We start from the raw sequence: 24,477 nt of genomic DNA, 5'->3' as shown, positions 1-24,477 counted from the left end.
AGAAGGTAGATGTATTCCATATTTTCTCAGATTAAATAATGGCTTGAACTACCAAACCAACCATAATCGACGTAATATATACTGCTGCCCCCCTGTAAGTGCCCTGCCCCCTTTTTAAACTTTTGAATAATAGGCATATTTTAGTTAATTTGTTCATTTTTTTGTAGTGGACTTTGACTGGTTATGTTTATAACACAGTGTAACAACACCATCTAAAACACAAAATATTGTGGATGCATGGTTTGAAAAACATAACAAGGTCCGATTGATTCAGGACATATATCAAACTGTTCTTGCCAGTAATGAGTGGAGGCTTAAATGGGTAAACATCCAGCGGATAGGTGGCCAACTACAAGGGCAGGTAATTGATAACAGCAACTCCCCATCATACATATGACACTGACTGGAAAATATTTTTTTATCATTTCAGTATGGCTGGATTCTAGGAGGTAGTGGAGTTTATTTCCTAATGGTAATATGATTGAGTAATGTATTTGATGAAGAATGGTTCAGTACAAACCAACATTATATGTAAATATTAACAGACCTGAAGTCCTTCTTAGCCTTTTGTCATTTAACAAACTTAGTAAAATAAATGACTTTAATAATGAATATAAATTATGGCGAAAGCCAAGTAATTATTGTAGGAGCTATGAAACCAACCTATGTGTGGTGGTATAATAAAAACCATATCTTTACAAAATTCACTGAAAGGCTGAAAATATTTATCAGAAGAAAAAAAATCATGTACTTTTCCATCAGAAGCCAATGTATCATTCATTGATGTAAGCATGTTTAACAAATTTTACCATACAATTTAAGTAATTTGTCCAAAACATTAACATGATATATTAGAACTGAGTTCATTGTCTGTGCCCAAACATGTATGGATGTTTTACATTAAAGAAATAGTGCATTTATGATATAAACAAGATGATCATGGAACTTTTGTTTAGAAGAAAAAATGAAGACAACTCTCACTAACCAGGTCTTCCAAGTCTGCAGACAGACTCTTCTGTTGTTGCAGCAACTTGACCATGGACTGCTGATACCGCTGCTGCCTGACAACATCAGTCTCCTTCATCATCAGCTGTTTGTACAGACTCACAGCCTGAATATGGATATTTAGAGATGGAAAGATGCATACATACAAATCACAAATCTATTCTTTATACCAGAATGAAAACTGCTTGCCATTAAAATATTCAAAATTCCAGTTTGCTGGATATAAAGCATGTTTATATTTCTTAAATGTATTTCAAAGAAATGTTTTCTATTTATCACAGATCAAGTATCAGCTTTGGAGCTGGATTTAAAACTTTGAGATTAGTAAGACTTGACTGTACATAAGGCTTTGAGAAAAAAGACTTGACTGTGTAAGGCTTTGAGATTGTAAGATTAGCTGTGTATAAGACTTTGAGATTAATAAGAAATGACTCTACATAAGGCTTTGAGATTAGCAAGACTTGACTGGACATAAAAGTTTGAGATTAGTAAGAACTGACTGTATATAAGGCTTTGAGATTAGCAAGACCTGACTGTATATAAGACTTCAAGATTAGTAAGACTTGACTGTATATAAGGCTTTTAGATTAGCAAGACTTGACTGTATATAAGGCTTTAAGATTAGCAAGACTTGACTGTATATAAGGCTTTAAGATTAGTAAGACTTGACTGTATATAAGGCTTTTAGATTAGCAAGACTTGACTGTATATAAGGCTTTAAGATTAGCAAGACTTGACTGTATATAAGGCTTTAAGATTAGTAAGACTTGACTGTATATAAGGCTTTTAGATTAGCAAGACTTGACTGTATATAAGGCTTTAAGATTAGCAAGACTTGACTGTATATAAGGCTTTAAGATTAGTAAGACTTGACTGTATATAAGGCTTTTAGATTAGCAAGACCTGATTGTATATAAGGCTTTGAGATTAGCAAGACTTGACTGTATATAAGGCTTTAGGATTAGTAAGACTTGACTGTACATAAGGCTTTAGGATTAGTAAGACTTTACTGTATATAAGGCTTTAAGATTAGTAAGATTGGCTGTATATAAAACTTGACTGTATGATAAAAACAATCTTGTGATCAAATGCATCAATTTTATGATATAAAAAGCAAGTTTCCCATCTCAGTATTCAAGTCTCAGTAATACACATTCCATAAAGTACTTCTGAACGTTATATATAGACAAGGCTTATTTACCAATTATCATCCACAAACATGCAGAACATTATCACATCAACCCATTCACAACATGACAAGTAATGTGTAATAATGTACTGTAAATTCATAATTATTCGTGAGGCACCAATTTACATGGTTTTCATGGGTAAACTAGACCACAAATTTAAAGTCAGAACAAAATATGAACCAATCCAATATTAAAAGCCTCCCACCCCACCCTGCCATATGTAATAGTAAAGCATTAGTGTTTTTGTTGCTTTAAAATAACTGGTATTTATAGTACTGAAAATATAAAGCAAGTTATTTTTTATGAGAGGTGAGGAATGATAAAAATTGACTGATGATGATAAAATTCACATGCAGAATTTATGAACCTGAAAGCTCTGTATTTAAGTAATGACTCTTATCTGATGCTACAGTAAAGGATGCAAAATTATTCTAGGTCTGTGTCTTTCTTTACCTCCTAAAGTACATATCATATCCATTTATAATAATTAACTTTCACCAGAATTTTATGCAATCCAATGAAATTTTGAAACATTAAATATTAATCACAGTTTACACACTTTGTTAAGCATATATATTCTGGAACAACATTTGTCATTAACTGTCCTTAAAATTATCCAATAAATGGATTAGAAAAACTCTGTACTATCTGTTTAACACAATTTCATACTGAATAGATACTTAAATGTCAAAGTAATTAACAAGTCTATATTAAAAAATCAGGTATTTCATGAATAACAAAAATTAAATGTTTACTGCAACTTTATTATGTGGATTACAAGTAGTTTTCATTATTCCACACAGCAGCTACGACAAAAAAACACATTATTTTGTTATATTAAATATGTTTTCATACACAAACTGTTGAATAAGCAATCACCTAATCAGTCACACTTTCTCAAAGCCCATTATAATCACGTCCATTCAAAGTGACACCTTGTCATGTGTGGGTAAATGTTTTCATGTTGACTGAGACCTTATCTCAGAGTACATCCCCAATGTCATCCTGTTTATTTAGTTCTGCAATTGCCTGGGCCATGACAGATAAATCTGGGGTCAGGGCTGTAACTTATATATACATGTATCTGGCACAAACAGTAGTATGATGCCATTTTCTTCTAAACAAGATAGCAGTCTCTTTCCATGATGTGCTTTTGAAAACATCGAAGAGTTCCACTGCTTTATGACCTCACTGTCTAAAGATCAGTTAATCATATATGAAGTTTACATGGTATCAGGACCTAGTCTATGCCAGGTAAACAGCAAACTCCTAACATTTTCCCCCCATAATAGACTCACACTACTGTACTACTCCTAACTCTACCATTCCAACTACCAAAAATAATGCACTGCATTTACAAGATAACATGTATGGAATTACTTCTCACTTGAAAGATGCTTTACCACTGATCATAAACTGCCAAAATTTTAAAAAAAGTTGAACTCAACAGTCTATGCAAGGCAACAAAGTGTAATAACCATCGTTTCTTCAACATGCGCTTCTGTTTTCCTAATTCCAATGAATTGGATTGTTGTATTTGTGTACTTTATCTATGCAGATCAACCTTATGGACTTTCCCTTATCAATACACAAAGGAGTAGAAAATTACTCAAGATATTAACAAGCTGCAAATGATTGGATACTTATCTCTTACCACCTTTACCTTTTAATTGCCTATAACAATTAACACTGTAAACTGCCCCGGGTTGACAGTATTCAAAAAAGAACATTTGCTGTTGTTTTTGAGTTTAATTATAGTGGTGTGCACACAATTGTGCATGTGCCACTTTTTTTCTGACTGCACCGCAGCCTACTAGTTGTTCCTGGGGAAGGGAGTGGTGCCACCTCCCCCAGGCTTTTATGGATTCAAGGAACCCTGATAGTTTGGCCTCAATCTGTGGGTCCATAAAGGTCCCTTACAGTTGAATGGTTGACTGTTATTAGTGGGAAGGAGAGCTCAGGAACGGTCCTGTTTGCTTTACATCGCTGGTTTCTTGTTGCATTTGCCTCGTTGTTAATGATTAAGAACAATGATTAAGCATGAAGCTATGTATAACAGACTGTTTACTGTTTACATTGGCTACAGGTTTCAGGTATAAATCAGCTGTCAAAAAGGCCCCTCTCAATCTTGCTTCATTAAAAAGGAATTTTTTAAAGAAGGCTTGCTTTGTTAAAAAGGTATTTTTTTGTAAAAGCTATTTCTTTATTGATTTGATCATGTCCAGAAGTTTGAGACTTTAAAATCATGTTGCTGCATGGAATGCTGTGACATAGCTGGCATGAAACAGATTAAACTAATGGTAGATCCAAGCATGTAAAAAAAAAAAAAAAACTTTTACTTAAATTTACTGTGTGTACATCCAAAGATGCAGAATAACATAACGGCTATCTTGTTTGGTGTTAAGTGAATGTAGAAGTTTATAAAGATATAGATAATGAATAATTGTGAATAGTGTAATGGCACTTTAACACCCATGTTGTATTTTATGTTTGTTGTTAAATAATAGTCAAAATATTTAAGTTTTATATGTAATAAAATATATTTTTTCACACCCGACTGAAGACTTTGAGATTTTACAATCATAGCTAAAATGAACTGACACTGAATGCAGGTTTGTGGAATATTAATTAAACCTATCACTCTTGACTGTTTTTTTTCATTTAAGTAAAATTAGGTGTTGTATGGGGCTAAGCTAAAGCTGGGACTGTGAACCATTTTAAGCCTCAAACCACTTATCACTTGATGGGGGTCACTGGTGGAAGATATTAAATAAAAAGTGTTCATTGTTAAATAAAGTGAATTGAGCAAAAGACCTTTTAATTGCTTTCACAAGCTAAGTAAAGATTATTCGGCCACAGTCAAGTGAAATAGACACCCCAGTCCATGTCATATTATCCAAAAATGAGGAGGAAATGAAACTGAAATTGCTTTTATTCCAGTTGACATCTTGCCACACAAGACTTTACTATTCACAGTCTATGTACAATAACAAATCTTGTGTCATTTTCCTGTTTAAAGAGCAATATAAAATATTTCAATGTAGCAATGTCAAGCTTTTGTGCTTGTTGAATGATTATTTATTGCAGCAACTATCTTTCAATTTATGTGATTCCTGTCAAAAACTGCACAAAATGAAGCCTTGAGAAATGGAGTCAAATTCCATGCAAACTTAGCTCAATCAAGAGCAAATTATTATTTGGTGAAGGCTTATAGGCTGATTTTCAATAAAGGTAACAAACTTACTTAATATTTTACCTGTACAAGTAATGACAGTTTAGACAGTAACCTATTTTGGGGTTACCATCTTTTGCAAAAACAAAATTGCATTACAATTTTACCAATTTAAAGTAAGAAAAGCTTTACTTTTTGCATAAAATTATATGTATATTTGTTTTAATATTTAGCTCCTAGGTTTAGAGAAACTGCAGTTTTAAGTGTCATTTTAAACAGTTAAAATTTTGATCTCTCTTCTCTTACTTCTCTCTATCTTCCCACCACTTCACTCTATTTTTGAGGTAGATATAAGTAACTTCTCCCAAAAATATCAGTCCAGTGTGATTCAATACTGTTTATGATGCTTTTGGTACAATATACACAGGAACTGATTTATTATTTGTTGATAGTCATGATGCTAATTTTACTAGCTGCCCAATTAAATAATTGGGATTATGACAGCTCCAAGTGCAGTAAAAAAATCCTTCCATTGTTATGGAAATACTGATGAAAAATAATGTTAACCGCAATATAAAAGCAATTGGTATTTAATACTGTACTCTATTATTGTTGACTATCTGTCAGTACTACTGATGTTTTCTTGAGCAGTGAAGCAGCCAGGACTTTTAATAAATAAGAAAATATAAATAACGACATAACTGTAAAATCAGAATTCATGTTATAGTGAAACACGTTTTAGCAAAGTTTAGCTGTATATAAATTTAGGTATAGCAGTCACAATATGAACACACTGGGGTCGAATGACCAAGTGATCTAAACTGCTCGCCTCTACCTATCACTGCCATAATACCTCTGTCTGTGTGTGTTAGAGTTTGGGGCTCAGCCAATGTGGGGACGTGAGAAAATTTGCAATTAGCTTTCTGTGGGTCCTGGTTCTTACCAGGGTTGTCCCCAAGTTCTTCATTCATTAATTATATTGGCCTACAAGTATAGCCTATAATGCAGTGAAAAATGGAATTATACCCAAAACTGCAACAGCAACAACAAAGCATGAACATAAGGCATCATATGAGATTTTATGAGAAACAATTGATACTGGGGCTAAACCTACAGTAAAATCTACATAATAAAGATTATAAGATGAATAATATAGCTCTCTTCCATAAACATGGAAGACTGGAGTTAAAACACCTATATTGATTGGATTTACCTTGTCTAGCATACCAGTACCCTTTTTACAATAAAACTGCATCAGTTTTCCCATTGTTTCCAGCTGTTTTTCTTCCTGCTTTTCCCTATTTAGTACAAACAAAACAAAGTACAAAAACAGTATATTCTTAAAACTTCACCATATTAGAGCTTTCCTAATCAAAATTAGCATTTTTGAGCAATTAAACCATGTGTAACTATATCCAGACAACAATAAATAAAAATGTATATTTGATAAAGACATAACATTACGAAGGGAAATCTGAATAATTTCATTATTCATCTGGTTATAATGTTGTCAATTTCATTGTGAAACAAAACATAACTTGTATGCATGTGACTAACCACACAAAGATCCAATGGAAAATCTTGACTTCAAACTTATTATCACTGTTTTAATCCACATTAAATCCTCAACTACCGTACAATTATTCAACATTGTGATTTGTCAGATAATAAAAATATATGTCAAAAGTTAATTATTACATCGCCGTGTCATGCTAGCTTTCTCCATGTGCTCAGAAAAATTGAATTAACTCCCTTTCTTTTCCAGTGATGTCTTACTGGCCATCTCACTGGTGATAATATTTTGGATGTTAACTGATTTTTTTTAAAGGTACACTCCTCAGATTGCTTTAATATTTGTGTGTTGATCTAATACTTGTACACTATATTTATTAATATTGATATTGATTACAAGAAATTGATATTAATTACAAGAAATATGTATTCATAAGAATTCTACATATTTATAGGCAGTAAAAATTCTACTTTATGCATAATTTATACAATATTAAAACAAGACCCACTTTTCTCAACAGAAATTTTGTACATGTCAGTGATATATTTAAAAAGTTGTTTTAGAAATATATGTTTATCAATACAAGTAAAATACACAAATCACATTAATGCTATGTTTATTTTATTTGTTTTATTACATACTGTGAGTTGGCATACAAAGATGTTGAATGATTTCATTTCATAAACCCTGTCAACCAACTGACCAAGGACAGAATGTGTCATCTGCCATGATTAGCTTGTCTTGTCATAAGTCCTTCCCAGTATGTGGCAAACTTTAATTCTCATCACAATGGCAGCATGAATTAAAATTGTGGATAACAGCTGCTCATTCTTTACATCATGGCTGTTGTTTTATAAAACCACATATATGAAATTCAGCGAGGTCACTTACTTGCACATGTAATACTATACTACACATTTGCTACCTTGCTCTATCTCTCATGTGCATGCATAACAATTGGGTAGAATTCAATAAATCTGACTATGCTAAGAGAGCAATAACCAGAAGCCAGTTAAACATTACAAATACAGTGCACTTTATGAGAAAATGGTGAAACTCCAAATTTAGAGAAACTGAGATCCTGAAGGCTGATTTCTCCTAAATTTGAGGGCCAGTTTTGTGCAATTTTTAAAGCTGTAATAAACAAACTGAACTCTATTAATTGCATACATATTATACCTTAGCTGAGACTTGTAATTCCCTTTATGGTTAGTCAATTCAAACTACCTTTTTTCACCACCTACTAGCTTTCCCCAAAAAACTATCGATGTCAGACTGTCTTTAACAGATTGATTAACTGATTATCATTCCTATGCCTAAAAGAAATTCTTGTTAATGATATGGCAAAGAAACTAATTTTTCTAAAATATTGTGCAGACTAAAATGTGATAAAAATATATGAATGACAGAAAATCTGCAGTTTACCTCGATGGATAGAAAACCTACACTTGTTACCTCAATGGAGAGTTTTTAAAGTTTGTTACTGGGGGTTGATGTTAACAGTCACCATTTCATGAGCACCATGCAATGCTATGGATGTAATATCATCAATTAAATTGATGAACGTACCGAATACACCTACTTGTAAGTCAATCCAACTGCACACTACATAGACTCAAGATCTTCCATTGCATAAACGTCAGCCGATCTGGGTCTATGCAGTGTGTCAAGAGTAATTATGCACACTACATAGACTCAAGATCTTCCATTGCATAAACGTCAGCCGATCTGGGTCTATGCAGTGTGTCAAGAGTAATTAGTAGAAAAACAGCACAAACTCTGATCTGCCAGCAGACAATGAATTGGCAGATCAGGATCTATGTTTCTTGCAGTTGGACCTGACTTCTAAGCTGGTGTATAGAGCAAGGATATTGCTTTAAAGAAATGTTCTGACTGATGTTTTGACTAGGATTTCCTTTTAACAACCAGTTGGCAGTGATTCCTGGTATGGGTTGTTCGATAACACCCCACTCTGGAAAAAACTAACACACATTTTGTTGATGTTGACAAAGTATAACACCTTTCAACAGGCTGGGTAAAATTACTGCCAGGAAAGCCACATTATGTCAGCTGGTAGAACATCAGACTCATAATGCAAGGTAGCAGATTTGATACGCATCCAGAAAAGCCATGGTAAACTGCCTTGGTGTGTCCTCAGAAAGCCATTTAGTCCCTATTTCCTCTGAATATTATACCCAATAGATCAGAGGTGGCATTAAAACCAACAAAACAAGACAAACACAACAACCAACAACAATTTATATTTTTGGCCTAAAAATTGTACTGGAATTTTTGTCATTAATATGCTAACCATAAAGACTCACTGATCTGTAATGATGCTAAAACATACCTTTCATAGAGCTCTATCAACTTGTCATAGGCCCTCAGTAACTCTTCCTCATTTGCTGGTATCAAGTTTTTCTCATAAAAACTGCAGAGACCCTGCAATACAAACGTTTTGGGTGCTAAGAGATGTTTTCATACAAAGCTAATATTTTATTAATAATTTATAATCATTATATTTTCTTTGTTACAGTCAACACAACAAAAAACTGTTCTTAGTAAGATATCCTTCTATGCCAACATTTAACAAAAACTGATGACTTTTCTTATGTTTTACAATTCCAAGCCATATGTAAGAGCACCGATGATTTTCCTGCTGTTTTACTATACAAACCAACATGTATAAATTCTGATGATTTTCTATATGCTTTACAATTCCAAACCATATGGAATAGCACTGCTGAATTTTCATATGCTTTACAATTCCAAGCCAACATGTAATAAAACTGACAACTTTTTATTGTTTGAAAATTCAATTCAACATGTCACAAAACTGCTTATTTTCCATATGCTTTACAATTCCAAGCCAACATGTAATAACACTGATAATTTTCCACATGCTTTACATTTCCAAGCCAACATGTAATACTACTGATGACTTTCATTTTGCTTTACAATTCCAAGCCAACATGTAAAAACACTGATGATTTTCCATATGCTTTATGATTCCAAGCCACAAGTAATAGCACAAATGATTTTCCTTATGTTTTACAATTCCAAGCCATAGGTAAGTGCACTGATGATTTTCCTTCTATTTTACAATTCTAAGCCAACATGTAAAAACACTGATGATTTTCCTTATGCTTTACAATTCCAAGCCAACATGTATAAATACTGATGATTTTCCTTACGCTTTACAATTCCAAACCAACATGTAATAATACCGATGACTTTCCTTATGCTTTACAATTCCAAGCCAACATGTAAAAACACTGATGATTTTTCTTATGCTTTACAATTCCAAGCCAACATGTATAAATACTGATTTTCCTTACGCTTTACAGTTCCAAACCAACATGTAATAATACTGATGACTTTCATTATGCTTTACAATTCGAAGCCAACATGTAAAAACACTGATGATTTTCCTTATGCTTTACAATTCCAAACCAACATGTAATAATACTGATGACTTTCCTTATGCTTTACAATTCCAAACCAACATGTAATAATATTGATGACTTTCAATATGCTTTACAATTCCAAACCAACATGTAAAAACACTGATGATTTTCCATATGCTTTACAATTCCAAGCCGACATATAAAAACACTGATGATTTTCCTTACGCTTTACAATTCCAAACCAACATGTAATAATACTGATGACTTTCCTTATGCTTTACAATTCCAAGCCAACATGTATAAATACTGATGATTTTCTATATGCTTTACAATTCCAAACCAACATGTAATAATACTGATGACTTTCCTTATGCTTTACAATTCCAAGCCAACATGTATAAATGCTGATGATTTTCCTTCTATTTTACAATTCCAAGCCAACATGTAAAAACACTGATGATTTTCCTTCTATTTTACAATTCCAAGCCAACATGTAAAAACACTGATGATTTTCCTTCTATTTTACAATTCCAAGCAAACATGTAAAAACACTGATGATTTTCCTTATGCTTTACAATTCCAAGCCAACATGTAAAAACACTGATGATTTTCCTTATGCTTTACAATTCCAAGCCAACATGTGAAAACACTGATGATTTTCCTTCTATTTTACAATTCCAAGCCAACATGTAAAAACACTGATGATTTTCCTTATGCTTTACAATTCCAAGCCAACATGTATAAATACTGATGATTTTCCTTACGCTTTACAATAACAAGCCAACATATAAAAATACTGCTGATTTTCCTTACGCTTTACAATTCCAAGCAAACATGTAAAAACACCGATGATTTTCCTTATACTTTACAATTCCAAGCCAAAATGTAATAATACTGATGACTTTCCTTATGCTTTACAACTCCATGCAAACATGTAAAACATTGATGATTTTCCTTATGCTTTACAATTCCACACCAACATGTAATAAAACTGATGACTTTTCTTATGCTTTACAATTCCAAGCCAACATGTAATAAAACTGATGACTTTTTTATGTTTTACAATTCAATTCAACATGTCACAAAACTGCTTATTTTCCATATGCTTTACCATTCCAAGCCAACATGTAATAACACTGATGACTCTCCTTATGTTGCACCATTAAAATGAAAATGTGCAAATTCACCCAAGACCTGCATCCCTATAAACAAAACATTGCTCATTTTCACTTTAACCAACTTTTACATCATTGACCTCTGTCTCCATTAAGTACAAGTACAGTGTAACTGTTTACCCATCCATGGTTACAGATGCCTTCAGATCCTCAAGGCCCTCCACGCCTAATGCCAACATTTACATGTTAGGACTATATATGTTTACTGTCAGAACTTTACATACAATCAACATAAAATACAGTAAAAGAAGTATCATCTTCAACCTGCTGTCTTGACTGTCATGACTGCATGTTTCTTCAATTTTTATCACTGAAAAAACTACTTTATGTCAAGATCTTAGTCACTGAGAGCATATTGTATACCATATAATTTGCTGTACAACTGACAAGACATAAAATCAAATATAAACCTGCCATGCCAGGATCTGTTTCTCATCTGTCTCAATCGCACGTTTGTATGCCTTCACTGCCTTGTCTGACTCCTCTAAACCTTCCGCTGCTACTCCAATCAACACCAGTGCCATATAGTTGTCTTTGTCATGGGACAGAATTGTCTGAAAGAGCCAAACCAAATTTATATGCTGCCATGGTTCCCACAAAAATCTGATTATTTGTTTTCTCATATATTTCTCCTTGACAAATGTTTGATTACCTCAACTGAAATTGTTTAATGTTTATCAAGAAAAGGCTGGAAAGTTGAATCTATACACTGGAAATAATGATAATACTGATCAACACGATAACCAAATAATCAGCTTATTGGTCAAGATGGCCTCCTTCTACCCTTAAAGCCATAAAATCCACCCACTATAAGACTACAAGTAAGTAAAGAAAGAATAATGTGCACTTAAAACCTGATTTTGAGAAATGAGCAAGCTGAAAGACTGACATAGCCATGATTCTGAAAATCCATCAACCTAAAATGGTTGTTAGGGTGAAATTCCATGACGTTTCAATTTTTGCCATTTTCTATGGCATTTCCAGTCACTACCATGACAAAACCATCTCCACGATAACAATTTTTCCCAGGATTTTCCACGATCGTAGGACCATTGGAATCTGGCTAGTTGATGATTTTAGACTTATAAACCACAGTAAATTATCCATAAGTTTTCACTTGTTGCTCTGCTTCTCTGTCATAAATTTGAATAAAGAAATAAAGCCAATGATATGTTATAATTTATCTAATTGTTTTAAATATTAGTCAAGTGTTACATCATCTGATGACAACCGCGGGTGAAAATTCTTAAGGCCCAAAGCCTGGTAGTTTAAGATCTTTCCACCATCAGTATCTTAGGCAAATTCTAGTACAAGTTTATCTTTTTTTATCCTTGGATGTAAATGTATACCCATCAAAAGCAAATATCAGTTCATATCTTGCATAATGATAATACCATATATAACTGCTAATACCTCAGGTTCAAATGCAACAACACAGGCCCGGATTTGTCATTGTATAATATGATGGCAAAGCTAGGAATATGCAGTTTCAAGTTGGATCTGACCTGTATTGGAGTATATATGTCACTAAAATGTTCAGCTGACCTTGAGAGAAAATTGCGATTTTGGGGCTGGTTAGTATTACATATATTTAATTCTTTATTAGTTAGGTATTTTTTTTTATTTTTATTTCATTACATGCTATTGTAAAGTAACATTGTATGTTGGACTTGACTTGTCCAAAATTTAGTTAATTTCTGTTTGACCCAAATTGATTTGTTTATTTTATTCTGTATAAACAACTAATACATAGCTAAATTATTCTCCATGTGTATGGGATTAAAATCAAAATTATTATTAATAGGAGTAAATATGTTTATTTGGGTCTAGGTCTATGTTTTGGAATTTCCAAAGTGAATTTTACATTATCTGTTATGGTTTGCATTTTGTAAACATCAGGATCATTCTAGAAGGTTATTTTCCATTAGGTAATTTTTTTAAACAGAAAATGCTAATTGTGACCTGAAGTCAAGTAGAGAACTGTATAATCTTGTAACTGAGAGGATTGTTTCAGTTGTGCTTTAAGACCTAGCACTTTTAATTTGTATTATATGTTGTATCAAGTATTTCATTTTGGGTTGGAAAATTTATTTCTTCAAATTACAATTCATGGATAGAGATACTCAGTGGAATTTATAATGAATTCAAACCTGGAATGATATTACTGTGATTCAATAAAAGACTGCTGACACATTAACACTTTAGTAGCTACCATAGATACATCATCACCATCATTTTTTGGATTTATTCTGGTATTGTACTGAATTTTATTCAGGACTTTAAATTACTAAGACTTGTAATGTAACTCTTGGTTTATTTTGGGATTTAATTCCGTAAGTTCTTTTTTCTCATTTTCACTTTTTATTCATGGGAAATAAATTATTTCTTCAATTTTACAAAGCTTGTTGTCTTTCACTCTGTTCTGTTCCTTATTTTAAGAGCATAGACTTGTAACATTAGCTGAAGACCTGAATAGAAACAATGTTTACTGATTGAGTAACTTTCTTTTAATGCTTATAATTCAATTTTATATCATACCAACTTTTATGGATTTCATGCTTGCAATCAACAATGAATTTAGAGACCAACAATGAACTTTCTGATGAATGAACTGACCCTTCCCCAATCCACACATATAAGTACCAATCAAAGTAATTTTTTCTGCAAACCTAGAAATATCGAAGATGAAAAAAAATAAATAAATGCATGTAGTACAAAGTAAGATTGTATTATCATCATCATTATCCTTTTTTGACAGGTAATTACGGGCAGTTAAAGGACAGCTCATTATGGTCAAAAAACAATCATAAATAGATATGGCTTGAACTTTCCTTCCTCAACCAACTCAAATAAAATAGCCATCGAGTTTACCTACCTTACAATGTTTGAGGGCCTCCTTAAATTCCTTCTGTCGAATGGCTTCTCTAGCACTCTTTAGTGTGTTCTTGATTTCTTTGCCATCCATTTTCTACTTCTGAGATGAAAACATTTGTTCATTTAAAAGATAATGACTAAACACAATGGGCTTACTAGTAATAAAATGCAACTATCACATGAAAAAATGTACTGTTGGACATTATGGTGCAACTGAGTAGCCTGCAAGACACGTACACATTTTGCATGACTCCAATATCGATCAGTACAAACAAAAACATTTATACACTATAAAACCCTTTTTTGTTAAATAAAAAACCATAATGAACCAACTTATAAAAAAATTATACAACTATTCTTGAAAAAGAAATGTAAATTTGTTTTCATGTGAATCAAATAAATGTCAAGCATAATGTGATGTTATTTATACATATTTCAGCATCAAGACACCTATTATTCAGCATTTTACACAAACAAACTTATTGAGTCCACTGGGAGTATGATAATACTCAATAACTTCTGCACACCATCAAAATTTATGATGAAATTATGAAGTCATGACACACAATGCATGTGCCTAAAACACCATGCTAGGGTACATAATTCTTTACTGAATGTCACGAGATTTTTCAGTTATCCATAGCATAGCTTCCAAGTAGATCTTTAATTGAATCTGAAGTTGAAATATAACATAGATCCCATAATAGATCCTTAATTGTATCTGACACTAAAATATGGTGCAGATCTCATGTTCATCTTTAATTGGATCTGATGTTGAAATATGACATGGATTCCAAGTAGATTTTTTGCATCTGATGTTGAAATATAACACAGGTCCCAAGCTTATCCTTAACTGTATCTGATCTTGTAATATGACACAGATCCCAAGTTGATTTCTTTATACAATATTTAAATATGACATAGATCCCAAGTAGATCTTTTGCATACAGTGTTTAAATATGATGTACATCCCAAGTAGATCTTTTGTATGTTGAAATATGTATATCCCAAGCTGATCCTTAATTGTATCTGATGTTGAAATATAACGTATATCCCAAAACAGATGCCCTTTTTATAATATAAATATAGGAATAGATCCAATTAAATTGGGAAAATAATGTTTTATCATTTTCACTTAATATATTTCACTTCGTTTTCCTTTCTTGGCTTATTAGAACTAATTAGAATGTGTTTTCATGTCAAGCAATACTCTATTTTTGTACTTTAAGGCACTATCTGGAAATAGCATTAAAGTAGCACCACCATGCCTCAAAATCAGAGATGCTTGCTTCATGTACCAAGCCTTCCATTTTACATCAGGCCTCGAAGTCAGACAGATGCTTGCTACATGTACCAAGGTGGCGCTCTACAGTTTCGTATTTTGCATAGGGTTAGGATTTTAAAGAAAAAGAATTTCCCCAGCTTTCCTCACTGGTTATACTGGCTATTTAAAAAAGACCTTAGGTATAATTAAAAGAACCTTTAATTCCCTTTATTTTGATGTATGATTGATGGGTGTAACATGGGTTATAGAGTATACAGCTTGGCCTTACTTCAGATGTGCACCTTTCAGAAAAGTGCTAGCTCTACTTGGTCATTTTCACTTCCTGAACTTCAGAAGTAAATTGTATAAAAAAGAGCCGATAACTTTTTTAACATTTTATATATTTGGTAATTCATTCATTGCACTTTCAGAAGCTGGTATTGTCTAGTCTGGCAAAATTCATTTTCCCTATTTTAATAGCTTCTATGTATAGTGCACTTTAGACTAATTCAGGCTGATTTTTTAACACAAGGGAGCAGTCATTTTAGCTAGCAGTGTGCTTAAATCATGTAAAATTTCCAAAAGTACAATATCCAAAAGAAATATCATCCACATTACATTAATGTAGCATAGAGGTATGCCAACATTCTCTCCATTGTGCATGTTTTAAATGCAAACTACTTCACCTTACATACGTCACTCTCTCAAAAGTACATATTATCTGGTGTGCACCCCCCAAGCCTTAAATTTTATACCTTGCCTCAAAGTCAGACAGATGCTTGCTACATGTACCAAGTCTTACTTTTAACACCATGCCTCAAAGTCAGACAGATGCTTGCTATATGAACCAAGCCTTAAATTTTATAAATTGCCTCAAAGTCAGATAGATGCTTGCTACATGTACCAAGCCTTACTTTTAGGTGGCACTATACAGTTTCGCATTTTCCATAGGATTAAGATTTTAGAGAAAAAGAATTTCCCTGGCTTTCCTCACTGGTTATACTGGCTATTTAAAAAAGACCTTGTATATCTTAGGTATAATTAAAAGAACCTTTAATTCCCTTTATTTTGATGTATGATTGATGGGTGTACTATGGGTTATAGAGTATACAGCTTGGCCTTACTTCAAATGTGAACCTTTCAAAAAAGTGCTAGCTCTACTTGGTCATTTTCACTTCCTGAACTTCAGAGGTAAATTGTATAAAAAAGAGCCAATAACTTTTTTTAAATTTTACATATTTGGTAATTCATTCATTGCACATCCAGAAGCTGGTATTGTCTAGTCTGGCAAAATTCATTTTCCCTATTTTAATAGCTGCTATGTATAGTGTACTTTAGACTAATTCAGGCTGATTTTTTAACACAAGGGAGCAGTCATTTTAGTTAGCAGTGTGCTTAAATCATGTAAAATTTCCAAAAGTACAATATCCAAAGAAATATCATCCACATTACATTACTGTAGCATATAGATATGCCCACATTCTCTCCATTGTGCACGTTTTAAATGCAAACTACTTCACCTTACATACGTCACTCTCTCTAAAGTACATATTAATTGGTGAGCGTCCCCTTAACACCATGCCTCAAAGTCAGAAATTTTATACCTTGCCTCAAAGTCAGACAGACGCTTGCTACATGTACCAAGCCTTAGATGCTTGCTACATGTACCAAGCCTTAAATTTTATACCATGCCTCAAAGTCAGACAGATGCTTGCCACATGTACCAAGCCTTACATTTTACATCAGGTCTCAAAGTCAGACCGGTGCTTGCTACATGTACCAAGCCTTAAATTTTATACCATGCCTCAAAGTCAGAGAGATGCTTGCTACATGTACCAAGCCTTACATTTAGGTGGTGCTCTACATTTTCGTATTTTGCATAGGGTTAGAATTTTAAAGAAAAAGAATTTCCCCAGCTTTCCTCACTGGTTATAGCAGCTATTTAAAAAAGACATCGTATATCTTAGGTATAGTTCAAAGAACCTTTAATTTTACATCAGGTCTCAAAGTCAGAAAGATGCTTGCTACATGTACCAAGCCTGACATTTTATACCATGACTCAATTTCTTGCCATCATGCCTTAACCCTATCAAATTAGTATCAAAATTATAACCAAATTCGAAGATAAACAAGTTTCAACACAGTTCTCTTTGGTTATTCATAATCTGTATTTATCTGTATTGCTACAGTGATATTAGAACCAATTTGTTTTTAAATCTGCATTAAACTGTAAAAACAAATTATGACAAGATTTAACTTTCATTGTTACAAGAAACTGCAGACTCATCAGTTCATCTTTTTAATGCCACGATGCATTTCATGTTTTCCACAGAAAACCCTGATCAATCAGTAATAAGTTCCATCACTTGTGTCTCTTTTATGGCTTCCATGAACAGCAATAGATGGGAGCACTGTGTAGTGATTGAACAGAAGTATTTCAAAATTGCCAATGGTAAAACTATGAAAATCTGGACAACACTGTATCCAGAAACAAACTCCATTGACATTTTTTGTTCCTAGATACAATATATAAGTAATTTCTTACATATAATTCCATGATGAGTCCAAAATACCAAACTTGATAACACACTGCATATGAATATGATAGTTCTAAAACATGCACCAAATGTGTTTATAATATAGATAGAACTCAAAAACTGTTCTACTTGAAAATAAAGTTTTGCTTAAACCCAATGTTAAATGCAAATATACATACTGGGAAATAGATGGCATAACTCAAATGAGAATGAAAACAACACACATACACACACACACATATATTTAAATACATATATATACATGTGTGTGTGTGTGTGTATATATATATATATATATATTTATATATATACACACACACATATATTGCGTGTCTCGCTTTGCTCCCACTTCTCCCCGTTCAGGTCTCACTTCTCCCAGTTCTGTCCTAAAAGAGAAGTCACTTCTCCCTAAAATTCTAGTCTATACACACACACATATATTGCGTGTCTCGCTTTGCTCCCACTTCTCCCCGTTCAGGTCTCACTTCTCCCAGTTCTGTCCTAAAGGAGAAGTCACTTCTCCCTAAAATTCTAGTCTAGCTTGACCCCTGGTTGTCATTTTTTAGAATCAAATTACACATACACCTCTCCCTCAATAATTCACACACAACGGGGTCCAAAAAAACATGCTGCATTATAAGCGAAAGCACGAGTTACAGAAGGACCTCCGGAAAATAACTGATGCCATCCCCACTAGACAAAACCATGCAGAAATGTTGGGGAACTGGGCTGTTTAACACCAGAATTATCACTGTATAGTCACTTTGAGAATAATTGTAAATAAATTGCTTTTTCTAACAAAGCTGATGGTTATTCTTTATAAATTACATCTATTTTCAAGATGCCTAACATCTGAAAGATCATTAACATTATTCAAACTGGTTTCAATAACCTTCATGAAAATGCAAAAACATTGGTGCATCACATCACTAATTTTTTTTAAATGTTGATCAGTCTGGTTCCCTGCTGATTATGTTATAGCGGAGTTTGAAGCAGGGAGTCTACAAGGCAAGGAAGCAAACTACCTGTTGATACATCATGAAACAAGTTTCCTTTCTTTTAAAAAAATAGTGACATTTATTTCATGTAACAATCGTTGACATCAACAACAAAAAATTGTACTTTTCAGTTAGAAAAATACTGAAGCCATGATTTAATTTCAAGTAATAGTGAAACTTCACATCCCTGAGGACATCTCTAAGTGCCAATTCAGGATATTTCTGAAACTCACTTACTCCACAATGATTTGTATCTGTGAAACAAAGCTCTTTATTTTATCAAGTATTCATTTCACTTGGTTGCCATGCTATCTTTGCTCACATTCATGATTTAATACCTTAACTTAAGGTAGTCTAATTATATTAAGTAAAAAATAATATTTATAACAGTGTTTTAGCAATTGAAGTAAGTTAATCCAACATATGACTGGGGCCGGTAGAACTTACACCTGTAGGATTTGCATGCCTTTTAACTTTTCTTTTATTCCACATCCTTTATTTAACATAATAATACAAAGGTGGTCAGCTTTTAATTCAGTGCAACAATACATCAAATACTTCTGTAAGTCAGATATCCAAACAGGGTCAGCACTTATTTAGGTTCTCAGAGAAAATCTCGCCGACACAGATGTTATAGTAGATGGACACATTTTATGCTTGAATAAAAGAAGGCACATTCATTTATGATCATTGCACTTAAGCTTCACAAAAAGACAGAACTAAATTTCAAATTGCACTTTCAAAAAAACTTATTAAATTGGTGTTTATTTATTAATTTACTGCCCCCCAATAGGCATAAGTGAGATTTTCATCAATCAAAATTTCATTGAATATTGTTATTTATGGTATTCTAAGAATGACTTTTGGATAGAGGATGCCAAAAAAAAATTATGACTTTTTTTAAAAGGTTGATGATTTTATGATGTTAATTCAAATTTCAAGGTCCTATCTACAATTTTTAACAATAAATGAACAATATATCAGTTTCAGTTACCAACTGTGATTGCAAATTTTCTTCAAGTTCAACTAATTGCGGTCAATTTTTTTAAATTTCTAGTAAAAAGATGGGATCCGTGCCTGCCAACATATTATAAGCAAGTTCGAGAGTTATCAAGGTATGATTTACAGGGGAGTGGTGTATATTTATATGGCAGTTATAAACTTTTCTGGGATCCTCGCATATTGTAACTCAACTAGATACTTTCTTTTAAAGTTCAATATATCAGAAATGCTGCACAACAAGCATTTGATGACATAAAATTTCTGTTCAACAAAAGTGCTTTAATTGATCAAACAGGTTTTGCAAATTGCAATTAATGGTCAGGTATTCTCGTTATTATTGCTTGCAATTAAATTAAGGACATACTGATCAAACAAAGTATTAAAAAGAAAGTGAAAATATGTTCAATTATAGTTGCATCAATCAAATCGGTGTTAGTAATTTACATAAAATAAAACAATACATCATGAAATCAGGGTAAGAAAAAAATATTAACCCCCAGTTCTTCACATAAAAATTAGTAAACTATATTTCATCTTTCTAAAAATAGATAACGACATCATTATTGCTACATTATCATAATTATTAGCAGAATAAAAATGTTTGATACTGACATGTGATGTTGTTGTTGTTGTTGTTGTTGTGGGGTTTAACGCCATTTTTCAGCACACGATAGGCTATATATGGAGGCCAGTATTAGTGGTGGAGGAAGAACCCAGGAAAACTCCGGAAAGAACCACTGACCCACGAGAAGCTACTGGTAAGCTTTCTCACATACCCACACTGGCTGAATCCGAGACTCGAACCGGCGCAGACAGAGGTGAGATGGCAGTGATCCCTGACAGGACCCCAGCAGATATGGCACATGGGTTCAAGATGCCTACAGGCAAAGTTCTTTAGTGGTGCCCTTACTGTGCTATGAAGAACATTTTTATCTTAGTTGCCAACTCCCCACCTCCAAAATATGTTCTGTGAAGAAATGACCCTGTGTGCTGTTGTTGTTGTTGCTGTTGCAGGGTTTAATGCTATTTTTCAGCAACAAGATAGGCTATACATTCATCAGAAAGATATATTCTGCATAAATATACCAAAAGCCTTAACATATGCATAGCAGTATATATGAACAAATATTTACAACAGGGTCTTTTCATGATTTTTTTTGTGCTAGCGTATGCAATTTGCATAAAATCAGTACTAATAAGTAAAATATATTTCATCTTTCTGAACAGATAATTTCACCCTTTTTATCATTTTCTTTATTATAATTAATGAGGTCCACAAAATTTTTCACTTGACAGTAATCATTTCATTCAGTACACAAGTTGTATTTACACTATTAGTATATACATGTAGTGACTAATCGTTTCATTCAGTACACAAGTTGTATTTACACTATTAGTATATACATGTAGTGACAGTAATCGTTTCATTTAGTACACAAGTTGTATTTACACTATTAGTATATACATGTAGTGACAGTAATCGTTTCATTTAGTACACAAGTTGTATTTACACTATTAGTATATACATGTAGTGACCAATCGTTTCATTTAGTACACAAGTTGTATTTACACTATTGGTATATACATGTAGTACAGTATACATGATAGAGACACATTTTACATAAATATAATAAAATTAATTAACATACTTTGACATCATATATAGATCAATATTTTCTAATGCATTGGCCCTGCAGTTGTAACTTTTTCAGCATTTGTAATTGTACTAATTCTCAATGAAATAAAAGTGAACTTTTCAATTTTGCACAAAAGACGTGCCACTTTGATAATATTTCACTATTAAATTGTTGATGCAAACTGTCTTATATTATTTCATTCAAGCTGTACACATAACTAAGGGTTTTGTTTCCTTAAATGCAGTTTTGAATTGCTGAATATACCTGGGAATAATGGGAAATATCATATTTGAATCATATGCAGATTTCAAATATAAATCTGGTCCTGGTAAATATTGCAATGAACTAGGCCTACTAAGAACACTGAACTAGGCCTATTAAGAACACTGAACTAGGTCTACTAAGAGCACTGAACTAGGCCTACTAAGAACACTGAACTAGGCCTACTAAGAGCACTGAACTAGGCCTACTAAGAACACTGAACTAGGCCTATTAAGAACACTGAACTAGGCCTATTAAGAACACTGAACTAGGCCTACTAAGAGCACTGAACTGGGCCTACTAAGAACACTGAACTAGGCCTATTAAGAACACTGAACTAGGCCTACTAAGAGCACCGAGAGGCATAAAGTGCTACAAAGTAGCACTTGGTAATCAAAGTGCTTATTAAAGAAAATATGATACAAATTCTTTTTATTTTATGGATAACACTCGTTTGTATCAAGATACATGGGGGCGCCTCCCAAAATCGCATCTTAAAAACTTGCCATATGCAAGAAAGTGCACAAGTCGATTTTACATCCCTGACCAGAGGAGACTTTTGTAAGGATTGTCGGTTATAAAAATAAAATAAAAAATTTAAACTCCTTAGGCCTAGCAATTATGTTCAATTGTTTTAAACCATGCTGACATTCCATACATTTTATCTTTTGTTTTTTTCAATAACAAAAATATAAAAACAAAATCGAAAATCTGCGAAAACGCGAAATAACTTGAGAGCATAAATCTGAGCTAATCCTACAATGTAAGGCATAGCAAATGTTGGTTTTGTTTTAGTGCCATCACCCCCAGAACAAAAATATCGGGTGATGTGTCATACGTTGTAGGACTAAAATCTGAGCAACAGATAGTTCGAATCACCAATTATGCTATTCTGAAGTTTTGATGATTGCACGTTAAAAAAAAGGACCTCACATCTATGAGCAGTAAATAATATACATATAATATACACCTATTCTGCTAGATGTCAATCATTCGTTGTTTTCTTGATTGTTAATTGCCGATTCTGTTTCCTTACAAGATAATGTCATTAGATTACACTGCCCGGCACCGTTTGTACCGGTCCTGAAGTACATTATGCCTACTGTCTATCTTGCCCTTTCTTCATATTCAAACTACACTGGGATTATTGCTCATTTAATGTTGGTAATAGAGATCAGAGTCCATAATGTCAGACGTTGAATGCCACTCGGAAACTATAAATAATTGAAGAAAAAAAAAGTTAACTGCATACCGTCGTACATGCCCTGATGGGCGAAAACGACGTTAATCCAAATAGTTATTTAATTGCAACAAATTATATTAAATCTAGTTAATTCTAACCTGCGAGAGGATAGATTCGCCACTACAACATATTTTAATAAATAACTTGACATATTCTAATTTTCTTTTTAGTTTAGTAACCAATTTTTGAGCCATTAAGATGCAGTTTACCAGAAAGTAAAGCCATTATACACCGATGCGAGAGGGGGAGGGGTGATGGATGAAAAGGAAAGAGAGAAATTAAACTTTGAAATACAGCATGTCCTATAGATTCTTATGACACCGCATGTACTGATGATTTTGATGTATTTTCAATCTAAAGCTAAATGCTCATTTTAATGAAGACCGGGGGTAAATCCGACTGCAACTCAAATCTTGAAATAGAATTTGTTCTTGTGTGTTTTCAGTATTTTTAAACATAAGATTTTATTTGTATGCACAAACACATCATATTAGGCATGAGTTTAACTGTCTTCAAAATCTTGACTCATATACTGTATAGCCTTGCTATCTATGAGATGCTCTCGGATTGGAAGAACATTTATAAGTAGTATCACAAATGCGAATTCAAACATCTCGCATATATTTTTCAGCTTATTTAAAAAATTTAATATTTAAAAAATTAATTTTTTCAAAGATTTTTTTAAATGTCCATTTTGCAAACAAAAAACTGTTTTAAACATCAAATTTTGTAAAACTATATTTAAGGAAAAGTAAGCCCGATTGTTTTTCTATAGTACATTTTAAAATTTGACAAAGATGGTTATTCTATATAATTTTAAAATGAGTGAAAAAGGTGTTTGTATATTATATTTCAAGAAAGTAATTGCTGTTTCTACATTTTATTTTAAAAGTAATAATGGTTGCTATGTTATATTTATTTTTAAGAAAGATTTCAGAGCAATAACAAAGTATATGACTTAACATCGAATCTTATAAAAAAAATGTTCCAAATTTCTTTTGATAATTTTGAATAGTATTTATAAGTGTTTTGGCTTCTGACATGAGTTTTAATTTTTTTAGCTGGCGTTCATGACAATTTTGTAGTGAAGATAGGACGTATACAATTATAAACGAAGTTGTTTTCATAATCACTCTACCATACGTCATTTCTTGAGGACCACAATTTCGAAAAAGAATTAGCTGTATTCTGTGTAAGTT

The 24,477-nt window shown here is 32.8% G+C and overlaps 1 protein-coding gene across 1 annotated transcript in view; it reads right to left on the bottom strand.

Annotated features, from left to right (window-relative positions):
* The window catches only part of LOC149801921 (tetratricopeptide repeat protein 37-like), a 160,982-nt gene extending 137,875 nt beyond the window's left edge, over positions 1-23,107 (bottom strand). Inside the window, exons 1-6 of the mRNA XM_089956305.1 lie at positions 23,006-23,107; positions 14,338-14,436; positions 11,873-12,016; positions 9,231-9,322; positions 6,581-6,665; positions 986-1,111 (exon numbers count right to left, since the gene is read on the bottom strand). Coding sequence (XP_089812431.1) covers positions 986-1,111; positions 6,581-6,665; positions 9,231-9,322; positions 11,873-12,016; positions 14,338-14,427 — 537 coding nt within the window. The 5' untranslated portion in view covers positions 14,428-14,436; positions 23,006-23,107. The remainder of the gene's footprint in view (positions 1-985; positions 1,112-6,580; positions 6,666-9,230; positions 9,323-11,872; positions 12,017-14,337; positions 14,437-23,005) is intronic.
* Positions 23,108-24,477: the final 1,370 nt, after the last annotated feature.

This window comes from Sinohyriopsis cumingii, chromosome 4 (assembly GCF_028554795.1).
Source record: "Sinohyriopsis cumingii isolate HCF-2022 chromosome 4, ASM2855479v2, whole genome shotgun sequence".
NCBI classification, from domain to species: Eukaryota; Metazoa; Mollusca; class Bivalvia; order Unionida; family Unionidae; genus Sinohyriopsis; species Sinohyriopsis cumingii.
This window is presented reverse-complemented; position numbering and strand designations above follow the sequence as displayed.